The sequence below is a fragment of the Magnolia sinica genome, chromosome 11 (genome assembly GCF_029962835.1).
Source record: "Magnolia sinica isolate HGM2019 chromosome 11, MsV1, whole genome shotgun sequence".
In the NCBI taxonomy this organism is placed as follows: domain Eukaryota; kingdom Viridiplantae; phylum Streptophyta; class Magnoliopsida; order Magnoliales; family Magnoliaceae; genus Magnolia; species Magnolia sinica.
In genome coordinates, this window is record NC_080583.1 from 78,401,478 (window position 1) to 78,422,684 (window position 21,207).

At 40.4% G+C, this 21,207-nt stretch overlaps 1 protein-coding gene across 1 annotated transcript; it reads left to right on the top strand.

Annotated features, from left to right (window-relative positions):
* Window positions 1-3,746: 3,746 nt before the first annotated feature.
* LOC131219437 (cytochrome P450 71A1-like) lies at window positions 3,747-14,218 on the top strand. Its single transcript, XM_058214570.1, has 2 exons — window positions 3,747-4,688; window positions 13,321-14,218. The coding sequence occupies exons 1-2, from the start codon at window positions 3,777-3,779 to the stop codon at window positions 13,936-13,938; spliced, it is 1,530 nt and encodes a 509-aa protein (XP_058070553.1). The 5' UTR covers window positions 3,747-3,776; the 3' UTR covers window positions 13,939-14,218.
* The last annotated feature ends 6,989 nt before the right edge of the window (window positions 14,219-21,207 follow it).

A 21,207-nucleotide genomic window follows, 5' to 3' on the forward strand; every position in this document is an offset into this window, starting at 1 on the left:
ACTTATTTTTAGGAGAAAGATCTAAAATGATCCCTCTAAATGGATAATCAGTGTGAGGATGATAAATACATTATTGTGGGGCCATGTAACTTTAATCTCTTTTGAATTGTCTGTACAACTTGGTGCTTGAGGATCAGCGCTTCTCTTTCGAGGTTTTTTTTCACCGTAAATCTCACCTTTTACCCATCAGCTTTTTGGAACATTTGTAGATGAAAATACCCTTGAGAGAGCTTCAAATGAAATTGAGCGAGCCTAACATGAAGTTGAGCAAGCTTCACATGAAACCTTGCTAGGCCCCACGATGATGTTTTATTTGTCATCTAGCCTGTTCATAGGATGACGTAGACATGGATGAACAGAAAACGTAGATATAAGTTTGATCCAAAACTTTTATGGCCCATAAGAAATTTTTTCAGTTTAGGTTTAAGGCAATTTGATCAAATATACCTGTAGTGTGTGCTTTCTTCGATAGAGACATTATTTTCGTCCGTTCTTGACAAACTAAAATAAAGATAAAAAAGTAACGGTTTGGTAGAATAGTATTCTTATATAAAGAAGAGAGAAGATTTTAGAAAATAAATTTTAGGTAGATAAGTACTGCTGTATGAAGAAGATAAAAGATTCTGGAAAATGGGTTTGAGGTAGAGGGGTATTGTTATATGAGGAGGAGAGAAGAATCCAAAATATGGGTTTTTATAGAAAATGGATTTTTACAAAAGAGGAGAGGAGAGAAGATTATAGAAAATGGGTTTATAACGCGACGATATTTTCGTCCAGAGAAAGGCATTAGTTTAGCCTTTAAAAGTAAAGTTTCAGAGTCTCTCGTCTTCCCATTACACATACCCACACTAGCTAGGTTGGTGGTGTGTGGTACACTAGCCAATCCGCTTTCATGTCTAGGATACACAAAACATGGCCCTACACCAATTCGCTTCCATGGTTCGAGCTAGGTAGGACCCAACTCGATCCGGCAGATCTGACTTGTCCAACTCGGTCGGATTCGACTTGACCTGAACCGAATGCCAGTCGCGTTCGAATCAAGTAGACTCAGGCGAATCTGAATCTTATATAGTAACCCGATCCGACTCGAACCGAAACTCGATCTGATTGGATCCAAACTGATCAAAAATCCAACTCGATTCATGGTGGGGCCCACTTCTACACTTTTTTGTAATCCAGCAGACTACTGGGCATGTTTGTTTTCAAACTGTGGTAAATAGGTAATTATAACTTATTCCCATTGCATGGAAGAGAGGAAATATAGAGATAATTATACCTCGATTTTTATAAGATCATTTTAGGGCCCGTGCCAAAAAAAAATTAGGCAGATTATAAGCTCAAGGGGACCACACCGCAGAAAACAAGGGGATATTGACGTCCATTATTGAAATGTGAAGCCATCCGTGAATTCCACACTGATGTGCATTTGTGATCCAACCTCTTTATATGATTACACAGATATAGATGAAGGGAAAAAATATCAACTTGATGCAAAACTCCTATGGCCCATAAGTAATCCCCTGTTTCTTGTGTTGTGGTCCACTTGCACTTTAGATTTGACTATATTTTCGGTTCATGCCTAAAATGAGCTGATAAAATGAATGGACGGTTTGGATCATACACATATATCATGGTGGGCTAGGGAAAGTTTTAAACTTTTTCCTTAGTATTAGTGTAAGTCAAATCAAAGGTCAATTAGGTGGCTGGCGTATATTTCTTATGGGAAATAGAAATCAGACAGCCGGCCTATATATATTTTTTAATATGAGAAATAGAAATCGGACTGAGTAAACTTAGTCGTATTGTGAATGTGTGTTGGTTATCCATGTCGTCCATCCGTTTTTCCATATTATTTCAGTGGTTGAGCCGAAAATTGAAGCATGCCCAAAGCTCAAGTGGACCGCACCATAAGAATCAGTGGGAATAATGACTTCCACCGTTGAAACCTTGTTAGGGCCCATAGTGATGTTTATTTGTCATCTAACCTATTCATAAGATAACACAGACATGGATGAATGCGAAAAAATAAATAACAGATTGATCCTAAAGTTCCGTGGCCCTTAAGAAATTTTTGATGGTAGAATTTCAATTCACACTGTTTCCGTGGTGAAGTCCACTTGAGATTTGGATATACTTCGGTTTTAGACTGCGACCCTCAATTATTTGTTGAAATGGATGGATGGAGTAGGTAAAATATGTAAATCATGGTGGACCTCATAGAGTTTGCTTAGTACGCTCAGCGTGCTATACGCAATCCCAAGACTTTTATTTTCAACTGTAATTAAGGGAAAAAAAAAAAAAGCTATTGGAAAAGAAGTAATTTACGATGTGATTTTCTCCAAAATCGTGGCGAAAATAATGGGCAGATGGATTGAAATTATGGCAGTATAATTTGTGGGTCACATTGTTATACATGTATATGAGCCATGCCGTCCATTTGTTCTACGTACCCATTTCAGGGCATGAGCAAAAAAATGAGGCAGATACAAGTTCAAGTGGACCACACTATATGAAACAAAGAGAATTGTGAATATCTACCTTTGAAAGTAAAAATGAGCCTAGGGCCCACAGAGATGTGTACCTGTCATCAAACCCCTTCATGGCATCACACAGACATGGATGAAGAAAAAACACAAATATCAACTTGATTCGAAACTTTTGTGGCCCCAAAGAATAAATGAACGGTAAACGTTCAATTTCTCCTGTCTCATGTAGAGTAGTCCACTCAAGTTTTGGATTTACCTCATTTTTGGGCTCATGCCATAAAATGAGCAGGAAAAATGAATGGATGGCATGTATCAAATACATACATAGCAGCGGGTCCATAAATTTTAACCGGAAAAAGCTTTAATCTCTTTCAAATGCAGAAGCTTTTCAAACAAGCTTCCCATCAACATCACATAAACATCAAACAAACTTTTCAAATAAGCCTCCCGTGAGCATCCAGTGACCCAATTGGAACTATAGCTAATTTGATCAGGCCAGCCAAGATTCGGTTTGGATTGAGTCAGTCCTGCTGGACTCGCTTCGAGTCGGATCAAGTTAGCTGGACCTAAATTGGTTCGGAATTATGCCCACCTCTATCCATGGCTATGATAGACAAAACATGGCCTTGCATACACCACTGGAAAGTTGGAAGTGGATTGGCTTGGTGTATCACCACCGACGCTCTTCCAGCTTAGTTGTACGAACGGTTCAAAAGGAGATCAAAGTTATATGAGCCCCACGCTGATGTCCTCTAATGATGTATTTATCATATCCACAACGTTCATCCATTTGGCGATATCATTTTGGATCTTGATCCCGAAAATGAGTCATATCCAATGCTCAAGTGGACCACACACAAATACTAGTGGTGAAAATGATTCTCACCATTAAAACGTTCTTAGGGCCATCATAACGTTTAATTTCCATCCAATCTATTCATAAGTTCACACAGAGAAAGACTAAGAATGAAAACAAATATCATGAAGAGGAAAAACAAATATGGATTAATCCAAAATTTCTGTGACCCTCAAAAGGGTTTCAATGGTAGGTCTTTTTATAGTATGGTCCACTTGATTTTTGGATCTGTTTCATTTTTCGGCTCAAGCCTTATTACGAGCGCGTCAAGTGGACGGACGGTTTGGATATAACTCATACCTTATGATGGCCTGGTCGGTGGTGTGTGGTACACCAGCCAATCCGCTTACCCCAGCGAAACTCAGCTTCAGCGTCCCTATATATGGATCAGATAGGAGGGTAGACGAAAAGGAAGAAAACCAATCAATCATTCAATGGCTATCTTTCCATCTCTTCTCCTCTTGACTGTAGCCATTGTTCTTCTAATCCTGGCTACTTTCAATGGAGGTCGAAGAAGGAATAAATCCAACCAACCTCCGTCTCCATCCAAGCTTCCGATCATTGGCAACCTCCACCAGCTAGGTGGGCCTGGTTCCCTTCTACACTATTCTCTAAGGTCGCTTTCTGAGAAACATGGCCCACTAATGCTCCTCCACATGGGGAACAGTCCAACTCTCGTAGTTTCATCAGCAGAGATGGCTGAAGAGATCTTGAAAACCCATGATCTTGTTTTCGCAAGCCGGCCTTTGCCTTGTCCGTACGCTGCCAGGCAGCTTCTTTACGGCGGCACTGACTTAGCCTTTGCACCCTATGGGGAGTACTGGAGGCAAATTAGGAAAATCTGCGTCCTCGAGCTTTTGAGTGGTAAGAGAGTGCAGTCATTCGCGTTTATTAGGGAAGAAGAAGTTGGGAGTATGATCGAGGAGATTAAAGGTTCAAATTCGATCTCTGCCGTTGATCTGACTGATATGTTTCTCTCCCTGTCGAGCGGCATAATCTCAAGAGTTGCTTTAGGGAAGAAGTATATAGGAGGAGAGAATGGGAAGAATAGATTCATGGATCTGGCAAGGGAATTGGAAGCTCTCTTGGGATCTTTTTGCGTAGGAGATTATTTTCCATCATTCGGATGGATTGATGTTCTAAGCGGCTTCGATGCGAGATTGAAAAGAGTTTCCAAAGGCATGGATGATTTTCTTGATCAAGTGATCGACGACCATCTCATTCGTTCGAATGTCAACAGCGATGGAAACGACCGTGAGCATAATGACCTTGTGGATATACTACTCCACCTCAATACCAATGCCAACGTCCGTCTCACCAAAGATAACCTGAAAGCCATCATCTCGGTTCTCTCTCTCTCTCTCTCTCTCTCAACACGTATCATGGTATTCAATACGGGTAAAAGCGGCCGTAACATGGGCTGTGAGGGACATTTAAAAAACTATAATAGCCCCGTAACAGTCCATTCAGGGCTGTTTGTAATGCAACGGCCATTACAGCTCTGTAACACATGATGGTCCCACTGTTACCATTATGCAACGGCCATTAGGTAACCGTTTTTAGATACCATGGCGCACACAAATGTAGGTTTGTGCACACAAACACCTACTGATGGGAAACTTTCCATCATTCACACACATGGTGAATATTATGAAATCAAGGTAAGCCTACTTGCTGTCAACAGGTTGGGTTCCCGTGATATTAGCATGCAAGATAGGCAGCATAATTATTTTTATTTTTATTTATACATGGAGCATACACTCTGTAATTTTATTTCATCCATGCAACTCATGGCAAACATTACAACCAATGAAGAACATGAACCCACTCAAAACATAGGCCCCCAGTGCTGCATGGAGTTCCTCAAATATGACCTCCTCCTTGCAAGCCCAGTGTCCTTTTAACTCCTTCGTGTGGGCTAAAATGACAAAGCCGATGTATGGCTAGTCATTTTGCCGTAGAGCGGGTTGCATATAATTTCATAGCCAAGATGGACCAGAAAAGGCCCGACCGGAGGTGGAAGTGATCTGGACTGTCAGAACCTTAAAACAGGTGTATCTCACAAACGGGAATGAGTTATCTGACATGCCATATATGAATTTGGGGTAGGAGAAGCTACTTTAGCCACCCCACCCTGTTAAGCCAGGTTGCCCATACCGAGATTCCATCAGATCGGCAGTCAACATCCAATTTTATTTTCATTTTTACTATTTGTAGTAAGTTTTAGTTTGTTTGTAACTCTTCATCCATTGGGCTTTAGGAGTCGTGTCCAACATGATGCAGATCATCTTCCAACGGATACAGCGACCCAAAACGAAGGAAGAAGAAGAAGACGAAGAAGAAGAAGAAGAAGAAGAAGACAAACCTCTCTCTCTCTCTCTCTCTCTCTCTCTCTCTCTCTCTCTAACCAGAGAAAAATCTAGGGGTCTGCCTTTTCTTCTTGAATGGCTTCGGCGGGCTGTCTTTGACCTAATTTAGCTCTCATACAAAGGATACTAAGAATCGAACCTGTTTTCACGCAGAGATCTAGCACATAGAGGAGCTCTGCCAGCCCTAATTTTGCCACTACCGAGGTGAAAAAGGAAAAAGAAAATGGTTTCTTTTATCATCTTCATCTATTCCTTTGTGACTATCAAATCGTATTTGTGTTATGAAATCTTCAATTTCTTTGCACAAATCCCCAATTTCAATGGAAAGGTTGAACTGTTTTAAATCAATTTCTGTTATAAATGAATCAATGTGAGCCATTTATAGTAAAATTGATATTTCTTTTGTTGTGTAGTCTTTAGAGGTGTTACACCAGCGATGGCCCGTCTGGCCAGCCAGTTACAGTTAAACTCTCTGTTTCGAAACATCTCAGATCTTCCTTCTCATGTTCGAGGTCTGCTCTTCCTGGACAAGGTGGGTCTAGGTGGAATCATGCTTGCCTCAGATGATGGCTCCCAGCACCCAGCCCGCTGTTTTTCTCGTTTTGGCTCCATCTGTGTATAGCTACTGTGCAGTTTTTTTTTATTTTATTTTTTATTTTTTTTATTTTATTTTTTCTGGCTTTTATGATTGCCCTCCCTGGGTCCTCCTTTCCTGGGAAAGCTCGATAGCGCCATGATCTTGTAAACACTTCCTTTTGCAATGAAATGCAGGTTTCCTAAATTTAAAAATAAAATAAAATAAAAAAGTGTGACACCGGCGCAAGTGTGAAATTTAGACCAAGGTTATATATATATATATATATATATATATATATATATATATATATATATATATATATATATATTTTAAAGGTTAATCCCTCATCTTAAAATTTGTTAATTATATGATTGTTTGATCAGCCATTGGCTAACTGTTGATCTGTAGGAATCAATATCCAACCGTTGAGATTGCTCAATTGTAGGTATTTTTGGGGAATGAAGTATCCATGATAGGGTAGTCCGTATGAATTGCATGGATGTCCTTGTGTATAACTGAATGCGCCACTGCTTGTTTCCTGCTTGTTTCTCATCAAACAAGGGAATTTGAATTGGTGGGGCCCACTAAATAATTTGTTTACGTAGGAATCGGCCACACGATTTATTGAATTAGGCTTATCCCAATGATCTATCTTATATGAAGACTTTATATATTGTTTGATTATTTTTAAAAGATTTATCACTCTAAACTCTATGTGCGTGAATATCTAATTACAAGCTGTAAATAAATTTCAAATTATCCAAACATAGACAACTAATTACCTATAATCAAATTACAGCTTAAAGCCAAATAGGACATGCCGTAAACACCTTATACATGTAATCAGATTACCTATAATCGGATTATAACTTAATGACTTTACATGCATTCAAATGACCCCTAATGCCTATAAAGTCCTTCAATTGTAAATGGATTATAGGTAATCTGATTACAGGAGTTGTTTGGATGCATGTATTTTCCTGTAAAGGCTTTACATATTGTAAACAAATTACATCTTATAGCTATGTGGATGCTTTAGTGTATGCATGCTTTAATGCTTTCTTACGGCCCTGAGTAAAAAAAAATATCAAGTCTTTCTTATGTGATTTATAGATTTTGAAAGATTCACAGCCCAAGCTCTCTAGTACGAATACTTACTTTATTCATTGTAAACACTTTACAGGTTAGCCAAACACCCAATCTGTTTACCTGTAAATAGATTATAACTTAAAAGCCAAAGAGTATTACACATAAATTGATTATACCTGAAACTCGCTTCAGGTGTAATGTTTTTATAACTAAAAGAATTACCGGCATCCAAACAGCCCCTTAATCAACTAAGTCAAACTTGGACTTGAGAAATCAAATTCGAGTCACACGCTGATTCTTGTAGACTTGGATTTCCCAATCCAGGGACAAGGATCATGAATGGCCTGGCTGACTAGGTTGAGTCAACTCAAGTGGTCGGCAAACCATGTACATGTTGGAATTGCAAACCAAAGCCCATCAATTGCTATGACTTTTCACCTTCCAGAGCATAACAACACTTCCCATGGAGATGCTCTTGGAAGATGAAAATGCTTGTGTATATTCTAGGAACATTTAAGTGTTAGAAGCTCCTAGTAGGGGCAGTTTTGTCCTTTCAACTTACATTCAAAAGCTTATAAATGGGCACCTTGTATCCGGTTGTAACAAGCAAGTGAAGCAAGAAAAACAGCAAGTGAAAAGCAAGTGTGCAGCAGCAGCAACAGTAAAAGAAATCAGTTTTTTTTTTTCTTTTTTTTTCTTTTTAAAATTTTTTTTTTTTTTAAAATTCTTGTCTGGTTTCTTTTCACTCTTTCTTCCTCCTAAAATTCAGATTTTCTAAGTTGTGCAGAGGCTTTGTAAAGCCAAGAAAAAAATTGTTACCTTGAAGCAAAGTGAAAATCTAGCTTATTCAGCCAACAAACTGGTATCAGAGCCTAGTTATTTTTCCGAAAGAACTTTCCAGCAGGTTTTTCAGCCAAGTACAGATTTTTTCTGAAGAAAAAAATTTGTTCAAAAAATCAGATTGTAAAGCCAAGTTTTTTTCTAAGTTGAAGTTGCCATCAATTTTTTCAGCCAAAAAAAAATCAGATTTCAAGAAAAAATCTATCCAAAAATAAAATAAAATCAGGTTTTAGCAGTTTTGCAGCAAAAAAAAGAAAAAAAAAAAAATCAGATTTCAAAAGTTCTTCTAGCTAAGAAAAAAAAAAATCTGTTTCTATTTCATCTCTCTCTCCCTTCATTTAAAAAAAAAAATCAGTCATTCCTTCTTTAAAAAACAATTTTAAAAAAAAATGATGGCCAGCTCAATCCAGCCACAGGTTCCTAAGTTGTCAAAAGACAACTATGAAAGGCGGTGCATCCAAATGAAGGCGTTGTTCGGGTCGCAAGAACTATGGGAGATCGTCACCGATGGGTATGTAGAACCCACTGTGGAGGAAAAAGCCGCCTTTACCAATGAAGAAAAGACTGCTTTCAAAAATCAAAGGAAGAAAGACAACAAGGCTTTGTTCCTCCTCTATCAAGGGTTGGATGAATCAACTTTTGAAAAGATTACTAAACCAACATCAAGCAAGCAAGCTTGTGATACCCTTGGCACCATCTTCAAGGGTGTTGATCGAGTGAAGCAGGTTCACCTTCAAACACTAAGAGCCGAGTTCGAAGCGGCGCACATGAAGGAAGGTGAAAGTATCTCTAACTACTTCTCACGTGTAATTGTTATTATTAACAATTTAAAAAGAAATTGTGAAAAAGTTGAAGACATACGTGTCATGGAAAAAGCATTGTGATCTCTCACAACCAAGTTTGAGCATGTAGTTGTAGCAATCAAAGAATCAAAGGACTTGGAAAAACTGTCCATTAAAGAACTGATGAGATCGTTGCAAGTGCATGAGCAACGAATGCAAAAGAATGCTAGTTCAATGCTTGAACATGCCTTAGAGTTCAAATTGACTCTAAATGAACAAAAGAATGACCATACACAATGAGGCGGCTGTAGCATTAGCAATCATGCAAGACGCAGAGGGCGTGAATATCATCCAAGCCATCAACAAAATCAACAAAAGTTCACCAGTTTCCGTGGAAGAGGAAATGGTAGAGGCCGGTTCATACGTGGTCGTGGAAACACAAAGAACGTTTAATGCCACAATTGCAAAAAATTCGGCCATTATGCCTCTGAGTGTTGGAGCAAAGTGGATCAAGTTGAACGATCCAACTATGTTGAAGCATCACACCATGAACAAGAAGACTCCACACTCCTCACACAAGAAAAGGCATGTGAACGGCCAGATGTGTGGTATCTCGACACGGGTGGAAGTAACCACATGAGTGGTAACAAAGAATTGTTCATGGAACTCACAGAAGGAGTTCATGGCGACGTCAGTTTTGACGACTCATCAAAGGTACCTGTGATAGGCAAAGGAAAATTAAAATCTATCAAAAGAATGGTGAGCCAAATTACATCTCTAATGTGTATTACATACCAAATATGAAAAATAACATTCTCAGTATCGGCCAACTCCTTGAGAAAGGGTATGTCATACACATGGAGAACTATTCTCTCTCTATAAGAGATGCTCATAAGAGACTTGTGGCTCAAGTCCAAATGGTGAAGAATCGCATATTTCCGCTCCATATTAACACAAAGACTGAGAAGTGCCTCTATGGACTTGTGAAGAATGATTCATGGAGATGGCATCTTCGCTTTGGGCATCTCCATTCCAGTAGCCTTAAACTCTTGTCCTCATCAAGCATGGTGCATAGCTTGCCGGCTATTGAAGCTCCAGACATGAGTGTGAGGTGTGCACACTCGGCAAGCAATAAAGAAACTCCTTCCCAAGTGGAGTGTCCAGAAGAGCAAAGGAACCACTTCAATTGGTTCACACTGATATTTGTGGACCACTTGAAACACCCTCTCTTGGAGGTAATAAATACTTTATTACCTTCATTGATGATTTCAGTAGAAGACTTTGGGTGTATTGCATCAAAGAAAAATCTTCCACTTTCACTATCTTTAAAAGTTTCAAAGCTCGTGTTGAAGTTGAAAGTGGTCACAAAATTAAAGTACTCAGATCTAACAGAGGTGGAGAGTACATTTCAAATGCATTTCGAGATTTTTGTAGGGAACATGGCATTAAGCAACAACATATTGCAGCTTACACGCCACAACAGAATGGAATTGCGGAACGGAAGAACCGCACCATCCTCGACATGATGAGGACCATGTTGAAAGAGAAAGGTCTGCCAAAGAGCTTCTAGGCAGAGGCAGTTGCATGTGCTGCCTACCTACTCAATCGGTGTCTAACCAAGAGCGTTAGAAACATGACACCACAGGAGGCATGGAGTGGCTACAAACTGAGTGTGGCGCACCTAAAGATCTTTAGGAGTGTTGCCTACGCTCAAGTTCCAGAAGTAAGAAGAAGGAAGCTTGATGATCGGGGTAAAAAATGCATCTTCATTGGCTACAGTGAAGGATCTAAAGCCTACAAGCTCTACAATCCATAACCAATAAAGTAGTGGTGAGTAGAGATGTGGTCTTTAGTGAGGAAGAAGCTTGGAAATGGAACGATGAAGAATCGACCAAAGATATTCAAGTCGAAATAGAAGAATATGAAGAAAGGCATGACTGTCAAGAGCAAACGCCCGCAACACCTTCTTCGCCCACATCATCAGTACACAGATGTTCAGGAGTACATTCCATCACTCCTAAAAGCACTCCATCAAGTCAAAATTCGGCCAGCTTGTCCTCACCCATGGCACCTATAAAAATGAAAAGCTTAAGTGACATCTATGAGCAAACTGAAGAGGTCAATCTTTTCTGCCTATATGCAGATCATGAGCCTCTGACATTTCAGGAGGCCATAAAAGAAGAATGTTAGAGAATTGCTATGAAAGAAGAAATTCTTGCCATTGAAAAAAATGACACATGGGAGCTGACTATGCTTCCTAATGACCAGAAAATCATTGGTGTCAAATGGGTGTACAAGGTCTCGAAAATTAATGGAAAAAAGAGTTCTCTTGAAAAAAATGGGTGTACAAGATCAAGCGAAATGCTGATGGTGAGATCTATCGCTACAAGGTAAGGCTCGTAGCAAAGGGTTACGGGGTGGACTATGAAGAAGTCTTCGCTCCTGTTGCTCGCCTTGACATTGTGAGGATGATTATCTCGCTTGCAGCCCATCATAGTTGGATGATCTATCAACTGGATGTAAAATCCGCATTCTTGAATGAATTATGGAAGAAGAGGTTTATGTTGACCAACCTGAAGGCTTTGTTATGCAAGGGAAGGAACACACGGTGTATCGACTAAAGAAAGCTCTCTATGGGTTGAAACAAGCTCCACGTGCTTGGAATGCACGCATTGACAACTATCTTCAAGAGAACGACTTCGCCCAATGTCCATATGAGCATGTAGTTTACATCAAGAAGAATGTTCATGGCGATATGCTTATAGCATGCTTGTATGTTGATGATTTGCTATTTACAGGAAACAGCCGACCGATGTTTGATGAATTTAAGAAGGTCATGTTTAAAGAGTTCGAGATGACCGACGGAGCTCTGATGTCCTTTTTTCTGGGCATTGAAGTGAAGCAACTACATGGTGACATCTATATATCTCAGAAGAAGTATGCCAAGGAATTACTTGAAAAGTTCAAAATAGCCGATTGCAATGCCGTAAACACGCCTGTAGCAATGGGCTTAAAATTGACAAAGGACGGAGAAGGAAGAAGCGCTCGACTATGTTCAAGAGTCTGATTGGAAGCCTAAGGTACCTCACAATCACAAGACCAGATATCGTCTACATTATTGGGCTTCTAAGTAGGTACATGGAAGCACCAAAAGAATCACACTGGCTAGCTGCAAAAAGAATCCTCAGGTACGTCAAAGGAACAATGAAATTCGGTCTTCTCTATCCATATGATGATGAAGCAATTCTGTATGGATACTCAGACAGTAATTGGGGGAGGTGACCAAGATAAAAGAAAGAGCATCACTGGCTATGTATTCTATCTCAGAACAATTGCTTTCATATGGAATTTGAAGAAGCAAAGTGTGGTCGCCCTGTCCACATATAAAGCAGACTACGTGGCAGCATCGTCCACTGTTTGTGAGGGAATTTGGTTGAGAAACCTGCTAAAGGAGCTGAAGCATCCGCAGGAAGAATCCACAGTCATATTTGTGGATAACAAATTGGTAATCGAGCTAGCCAAAAATTCAGTGCGGCATGGAAGGAGCAAACACATTGATAACCGATATCATTTTTTGAGAGATCATGTGAAGCAGAAAATGATGAAATTAGAGTATTGTCGTACTACGTAACAGGTGGAGGATATTTTCACAAAGGCATTGCCGACAGATGCATTCAAACGACTAAAAACGATGCTCGGAATGAAACCGGTTTTGGCTTGAAGGGGAGTGTTGGAATTGCAAACTAAAGCCCAGTAATTGCTGTGACTGTTCATCTTTCAAAGCACAACAACACTTCCCATGGAGATGCTCTTGGAAGATGAAAATGCTTGTGTATTTTCTAGGAACATTTAAGTGTTAGAAGCTCCTAATAGGGGCAGTTTTGTCTTTTCAACTTACATTCAAAAGCCTATAAATAGGCACCTTGAATCTGTTTGTAGCAAGCAAGTGAAGCAAGAAAAACAGCAAGTGAAAAGCAAGTGTGCAGCAGCAGCAGCAGTAAAAGAAATCAGTTTTTTTTTTTTAAATTTATATATATATATATATATATATATATATATATATATATATATATATATATTAATTCTTGTCTGGTCTCTTTTCTCTCTTTCTTCCTCCTAAAAATCAGATTTTCTAAGTTGTGCAGAGGTTTTGTAAAGCCAAGAAAAAAAAATTGTTATCTTGAAGCAAAGTGAAAATCTGGCTTATTCAGCCAACAGTACATGTGTACTTGCTCCATTTCCGTGCTCTCTACTCGTTTTTAATGGATGATTGATCTACTTTATCACTTACACGCTTTTTTTTTTTTTTTGCCCTTCTTAGGACATGTTCGTTGGAGGAACCGACACCTCATCGGTCATTTTGGAATGGGCCATGGCGGAGCTCATGAAGAATCCACATGATGTGATGGAAAAAGCTCAAACAGAAGTAAGAAGAGTGGTAGGAAGAAAAGCAAAGGTGGAAGAGGACGACCTTGCTCAGATGGACTACTTGAAATGCATAATCAAGGAGACACTACGATTACACCCTCCAGCACCCTTGTTAGTTCCACATGAATCCACAAGAAGCGTGACAGTACAAGGCTACCATATCTCTGCAAAAACAAGGGTCCTGATTAATGCATGGGCTATTGGAAGGGACCCCAAATCATGGGAAAATGCTGATGAGTTTCTTCCTGAGAGATTTACCAACAACCCAATTAATTTCAAAGGTCAGGATTTTCAATTGATACCATTTGGTGCTGGGAGGAGGATTTGCCCAGGAATGGCATTTGGCATCTTCACTGTTGAAGTTGCTCTTGCCAACCTTCTGTATTGGTTTGATTGGGCCTTGCCTGGTAGCACAAAAAAGGAAGATATAGACATGAGTGAAGTTTCAGGTCTTGTTGTCCACAAGAAATTTCCTCTTTATCTGGTTCCAAAATATCACTTTTCAATGTAAGTAATTAAATTGTACTGCTCAGTTAGAGGGAGAGTGTTAGGGTTTTCTCTGCTCTATATTGCAAGAGAACTAGGTTAGCTCTCCCAAGCCTCTTCTTTATTAGGACGTGGGTTGTTGCCATTTGTCTTTTGTTTTATTTCTTTTCTTGGAATCTTTGCCGGTATGTACTGTAATAAACTTATTATTTACCTTCCCAGTGACAGAGAAATGCTCTTATTTGTTTAGGAAGTGGATTGCGTCCTTCCCAGTCAGGAGGATAATCCGTTCACGCAGGGCTTTTAGGGGCCTACCGTGATATATGGGTTTTATCTACGCCGTCCATCCATTCTTCCATACCATTTTAGGATAAGAAACGAAAAATGAGGCAAATCCAAGGATCAAGTGGACCACACAATTAGGATTAAACTTCCACCATTAAATACTTCTTGTGAGTGGCAAAAGTTTCGAAGCGAGCTGATATTTATGTTTTCCCTTCACCCCGTTCTATGAACCCTTGACCGGGAGTTGCAACTCCCAAGAGTCTACCACCCGGGTAAGAGTAAGGACCCCGTTCTATGTAACCTTATAAACGGGTTGGATGGTAAATAAATATCACAGTAGCTCTCTGAAGTTTTCAACAATGAGTTTTATTATTTCTGTCATTTCATGTTTTGCGGTCCACTAGAACATTAGACCTGCTTAAGTTTTAGACTTATATCTGAAAATAGGGAGTTTGACCATTCCAATATCAAAGTTTGGTCAAATTACTTTAGGAGGTACTACCTTGCTATATCCGAAGAGTGACCTCCTGACAACTTTTGGATATTGTTTCGAATGAAAATGCCCATATCCTTGGTTCAAAAATCATACAATCGTAGAGTGAATAAGAAGTTACATTCTTTTTGAAACCCTGTGAAAGTGACGGATTGGCTACTCCACCCGCCACTAGCTAAAATGGTTGGTGCTCAGTGCTTTATGGGCCCTACCATGATATATGTGTTTCATCCATGCCATCCATATATTTTTCCAGATCATTTTATGGTATGACACCAAAAATGAGGTATATCCCAATATCAAGTCAACCACATTACAAGAAACAGTGTTGGTTGAGCAAAGACCATTAAAAACTTTTTGGGGGCCATAAAAGTCTATAAAAGTTTTGGATCAAGTTGATATTTGTTTTTTCCCTTCATCTTTGTCTGTATGACCTAATCAACAGATTGGATGTCAAGTAAACAGTACAGTGGGCCTTAAGAGGATTTTAATGGCCACGTAGTAAAGGAAGTGAACACGTTGAAAACCACGATGCATACGAACCCATAACATGGCAACTACGACCCATATGGGGCCACATCGATGTATGTGTATAATCCGTGCCGCTCATCCTTTTTGCCGTGTCATTTTAGGGGTAAGATCCAAATATCAGCTTGATCCAGCGCTCGTGTGGGCTATAAAATAGAAAAAAAAAATGGTGACTGTTGAAACTTTCCAGACTTACTATGATGTTTATTAGAAGTAAACACTGCTTATGTCCCGACTTTTTGGGCCCACGACAAACTGGCCGACGAGGTGGATGGATCGGATCACCACATTGTAGGCCTTAAGCTATGGTACCAATGATTTGATAGAAAAGAAAGTGAACATGTTGAAAACCACAATCCATATAACATGACAACTACGACCCATATAACATGTCAACTACGACCCATGCAAACCAGTACAGTAAAAGGTGGTATGAATAGTCACCTTGTGTTGAGATTTGTAAATCCCATGGCCACAAGCATTTGGCTATCTATATTTTGATGACATGTGATGGATCCACTCCGTCCATCAATTTTGCTGGTCAACAATAAAACAGGTGTCTAATGTTCAGGCAATCTAAAACTCATGTAGGCCAAGTAGACCTTAATAATGGCCAAGAAAAACATACATTGATTGAGCAACTGAAGCAACACATCATTGCTATTTTATATGTCATTTAAAGTGTTCTAAATATGGATTTTATTTTATTTTACGATGGCCATTCAAGTCAAATTCTAAATATGGACCACTCTTGCTGAATTATTAGGATCAGCTGCCACCTATAATCATTACATGTATACATCACAATGCAATATTATACAAATATCAACAAATTGACAAGTGACATGCATCATTGCTATTTTATATGTCATTTAAAGTGTTCCGACGGTCAATGTAGTTTAATATGGACACGGGTTACATAACTACTAGTGTTCTGTAGAGCCCACATGATATATGTGTTTTATGGGAGCAGTCTATTTATGTTTATAGATCAATACATAGCATTAGGGGTGTACATCGAGCGGAACCGAGTCGAACTGGGCTCAACCCGGCCCGGTCAGCAATCGGGTGAGTTCGGGCCAAGTTCGGGTCAGTTTCGGACCCACGATTTGGATGGCCTTGATTTTTTGACTCTGCTCCATCTACTCCATGGGAAGAGCTTTGGCAGGTAACTTGAATGGCCTTGATTTTTGGGAAGGGCTTTTGTCATAGATTTTTGGGACTTTGCTCCATCTACAAAGGGACCCACGATTTGGACGGCCTGGATTGCTGTAAATGGTTAGGGTAACTGGGTAAGAATTTAGAAAAAATATACATATATATTTTTATATATATATATATATATATATATATATATATATATATATATATTTCTATATATATAGGCCGAGTCGGGCCGGGTTGGGCCGAGTCGGGTTTTGGGCTGAGTTGGGCCGAATTGGAACCTATTCGAACTCGGACCGAACTCAGTTTTGGGCCGAAGAAAATGGCCCGTCCCGACCCAAACTCAGTTCCGAGTCGGGCTGGGTCGAGCTTTTTCAGGCCGAGTCGAGCGAGCTAATCGGGCTAGCCCGGTTTGTGTACAACCCTACATAGCATGAGCTAAAAATGAGGTAGATCTAATAATTGACTGCGTCACAAGATGACTGTGGTGATTGAATGCCCACCATTAAAAATTTTCTAAGGCTTACTATAATGTTTATTTGTCATCCAACCTGTTGATTAAGTCAAACACATCAGGATGAAGAAAAAGCATAAATATCAACTTAATCAAAAACTTTTGTGCCCCTTAAGAAGTTTTTATTGGTGAGTGTTCAATCACTACTCTTTTTTATGGTGTGGTTCATATGAGATTTGTATATGCGCATGTCATAAAATAGTCTAGAAAAATGAATAGAAGGCATGGATAAGATACATACATCATGATGAGGTCCACAGGCCACTTGCTATTGGCACTGTCAGTATACAATGGGATCCCTTTAATACTTGATATATGTTGGGGATTTGTGCTGCGGAATCACATAGATCTAGATCTAGGATAGCAATCCAATGACACCAAGCAATAACAAGAGAAACATAGATTTAACGTGGAAAACCCTTGTAGAAAAAAAAACCTTGGAACAAAGCGACAAAATTTCACTATGAAAGTATAAATTACAAAGAAAAAAGTTCGAACAACCTTGAATCTCACTCTTGTTACACCCTTTAGAAACCCTAAAACCCTTTTAGGAACCCATGAAAAACTTTTAGAAAACCTTAGCATGCACTAGAATAGCCCTAGTGACCCCTATTTATAGTTTAGGAAACCCCCCTTTCGTATATCCTGCAAAACTGCCTCAAATTTATGCAGTTTGAGGAAAATCCGCGCACAATCTGCGTAACCCTCGACTAGTTGAGCAACCCCCTCGACTGGTCGAAGGGCACCCTCAACCGGTCGAGCCCGGGCGTCAACTAGTCGAGCACCACGGACACTTAAAAGAATAACACGCTGGACTTCGAGTCAAGTTGTCCTCGACTGGTCGAGCAACCCTCTCGACTAGTCGAGCAGCGCGGGAATTACAGATTTAAGACATCAGTTTACAACAATCTCCACCATGTCTTTAATCTTCAACCTTGTAGCTTATTGACCCATTCTCTTATATCTGTATCACATCATAGCTTCTCGTGCACAATCTGTCCTTCTTTTCTGTCATCGCCAAGCCCATAGAAGTTGCACAGAACTTGAACTTCTCTGAAGGAATGTTCTAGACGAGCATGTTTGCCGGATCCAAATTCACGTGCCCACCCACCTTTGCTCTCGTCTTCTCAAAAGGAAAGACGTAGTCTTCTTACCATCTCACCGCTATTAAATGTTGCTTGCTGGGGTATTGTTTTTTCAAAAGAAAGAGATATATTCATTCAAGGCAAAAATTTACAACACTTCAGGTCTTCCTTCGAAAAAAAGCCCAATGAAGACCTATCGTAAAGGTCGTACAAAGGAAAGAAAAAACAAACAAAGGGAAGGGAACCAGGGAAGGGGCACGCATTAAGGCTTCCTCTCTCTAATCACTCCGAGCCCCACCTTACTGGGGTATTTGCTCACAACGTTGATAGCCTGTGAAATAATCGGTCTAATCCAGACCATGGCATAAACTGCCAACCGCATTTGAATAAGGCTCATGAGATATATCCTACTTTTTCTCATCTATTTTGGGTCATGTCTTAAGGAAAACTTTGAGGAGAGACATATAGGGAACGCTCTCCGGTTTTGCCTAGTCCATTACATCCTTAATCAATACCTACCCAGGGTATTCTTCCTGGGATAACTAAAGCCTAATCCTCTTCCAGTCTCAATGCCGAGAACCATCTTTGCAGCCCCCCGATCCTTCATCCTGAATGTCCCACTCAATCGAGTCTTTAGTATATTGATATCAGACATGACATAATTGGCAATCTACATGTCTTCAGCATACAATACCTGACCCACAATGAAGGAATCAAACTACTGCCTAGGTGACAGGTCGTACCACGACCTCCTGCAAACTTTTTTCTTAGCCCTTTTAACTTTGAACCGCTCTGTTTGTTTCATGTAAATTTGTTCTTCCAATTTTTCGTACAGAAGTGCAAACTCCACATCCATCCTTCCAGCTCAAGATCACATTGGCCAACCAGCGCCAATCATGGATCTAATAGACACCTGCTATACCGACGGCGTGAATATCTCTGAGAAGTCGATCCTTTTTCTCTGAGCATAACCCTCCACTACCAATCTCGCTCTGTATTTATATTGTATCCTCCTGAAGATCCACCTGCATCCAACCGCTTTCCGGCCCACTAAAAGCTCCACTAGCTCTCATGTGTCGATCTGGTATAACGAGTCCATCACATCGCCCATAGTCACCTTCTACTTCTCAGCACCAGACTCACCTAGAGCCATCTGAATGGAAGGTGAATCCCCAACGATATTAGAGTCGTCCATGTACCTCACCGATATCCTGCGATTATGCCGTGTGATTCTTCTCACAGGTGACTACTCCACCTGCTCTGTATCCCTGTCCGCACATCTCAGCCTTCATGCCCTACCCGCTCATGTGGCCATGCCCATCATGCCACATACGTGAAGAAGTGGAATCCACTACAACCATTGCAGCTCCACCTTTTAAAGTGCTCCCGATCAACCTATATATGTTACCAAGTTATTGCGCTTTCATGATTACCCGTGCCCCCTTAGATACCTTAAGAACACCATCAATACCTATGAACTTACAACCCATTGCCTCAAGTACACCAAGAGAAAGAAGATTCTTCTTCAAATCAGGAACGTGCCTGACATTAGTCAAGGTACGCTCTACCCCATCAAATATCTTGATGCGCACCGAACCAACAGCCACAACATTATAGGCAATGTCATTGCCCATAAACATCTATCCACCATCGCACTCCCTGTAATTGGTAAACTAACTCCGATGAGGAGTCATGTGAAAAGATGCTCTTGTGTCTAGCATCCACTCGTCCTTACGATCATCGTAAAAGTGTTTGATCATAGACATAGACAACATCACCATCACATCCACTCAATCCATCTGACGTGGCAGCATTGGCCTCCCTGTATGAAGCCTCAAAATCTTCCTTCTTAGATTTATAATTTGTACAATCTTTCTTCACATGTCCTTCCATCCCACAATTCCAACACTTTACCTTTCCTTTGCCCTTGCCCTTGGATTTAAATCTAAAACCTGAAGAACCTGTACCATATTCAGAATTTCTACCCCTTGTAAGCAGTGCATAAGAAGATATTCCCATGTCACTGTTAAGCTTTGTCATGGTCTTCCCTTGAAGGGCTGAGATAATGGTGTCAACACTCAGGGTTTTATTCGTGGTGTATATTATGTCCTTTTTTTTTTTAAGGAACAAGTCTTCATTTCTGATCAAAATTTACATTCGAGCCCACTAACCAAAATAACTAAGGCTTATCATGGAAAAGAAGAAGAGAGAAAAAACTGCACAAAATCATCCATCCCTCCCAACCTTAATCAAACACAAATCCACCTTGTCTAAGAAAATCAAGCCCCTTACCTCTTGAGGGAGCTCGACTCTCCTCTCCCACCAACCGGAACTTTGAGAGCCGCTATCCAGACGAGCCATAAAATCTGCTGCCAAGTTGCCTTCCCTCATGATGTGTCTAAAAATAATCTGACCTCTTTGCATCAACTCTTGAATCCTATACACCCACATCTTCCGTTTCCAACCGGGCTTCGCCAACCCGTTGAGCATATCTACAATCGTCCTCGAATCAGACTCAATGATAATGTGGGGAAAACCCCATTACAACCCAAACTGGATCCCGTCATGGACGGCACGAACCTTCGCCTGGGTATTCGACCCCACCCCATACTTAGACGCAAAAGCAAAGAAGAATTCTCCATTCGGGCCTCTACAAATATCACCTTCGCTAGCCAAACCTGGGTTACCTCTAGCAGAGCTGTCTACATTTATTTTAACCCATCCCAACGGGGGTTTCTCCCATTTAATCACCTTGGGACTGGCATTCACCCTAACTAGAGAACCTGGACCCCAAGATTTCCTCCTTAAATCCCGCTCGGTCCCTATCCCATCAATTGTCTTCCTCCAATGCCAGATTTTATCTATCGCCACCCTGTGATCCACCCTCATATTATCAAAGATAGTGGCATTTCTTGCTTTCCAAATCTCCCAAATGATGAAGCACGGGATGAGCATGAGAGCCACCGATCTCCTTCTATTAGCAGACGCAACCGTCCACCATTGAGTTAGCCAACCCTCGATCGATCCCGCAGCCATCACATTAATTCCAAAGCTTCTGCCAACCATCCCCCACATTTCCATAGCCAGCCTGCTACCAACGAACAAGTGGGATAGCAACTCCTGCTCATGTGAGTGAGAATCGTGCACAGTACAACACACACACCTGGACGCAAGGTGCGCGCCTCTAGTTTTAACCTCCACATCCACCTGGATGTAACGTACACA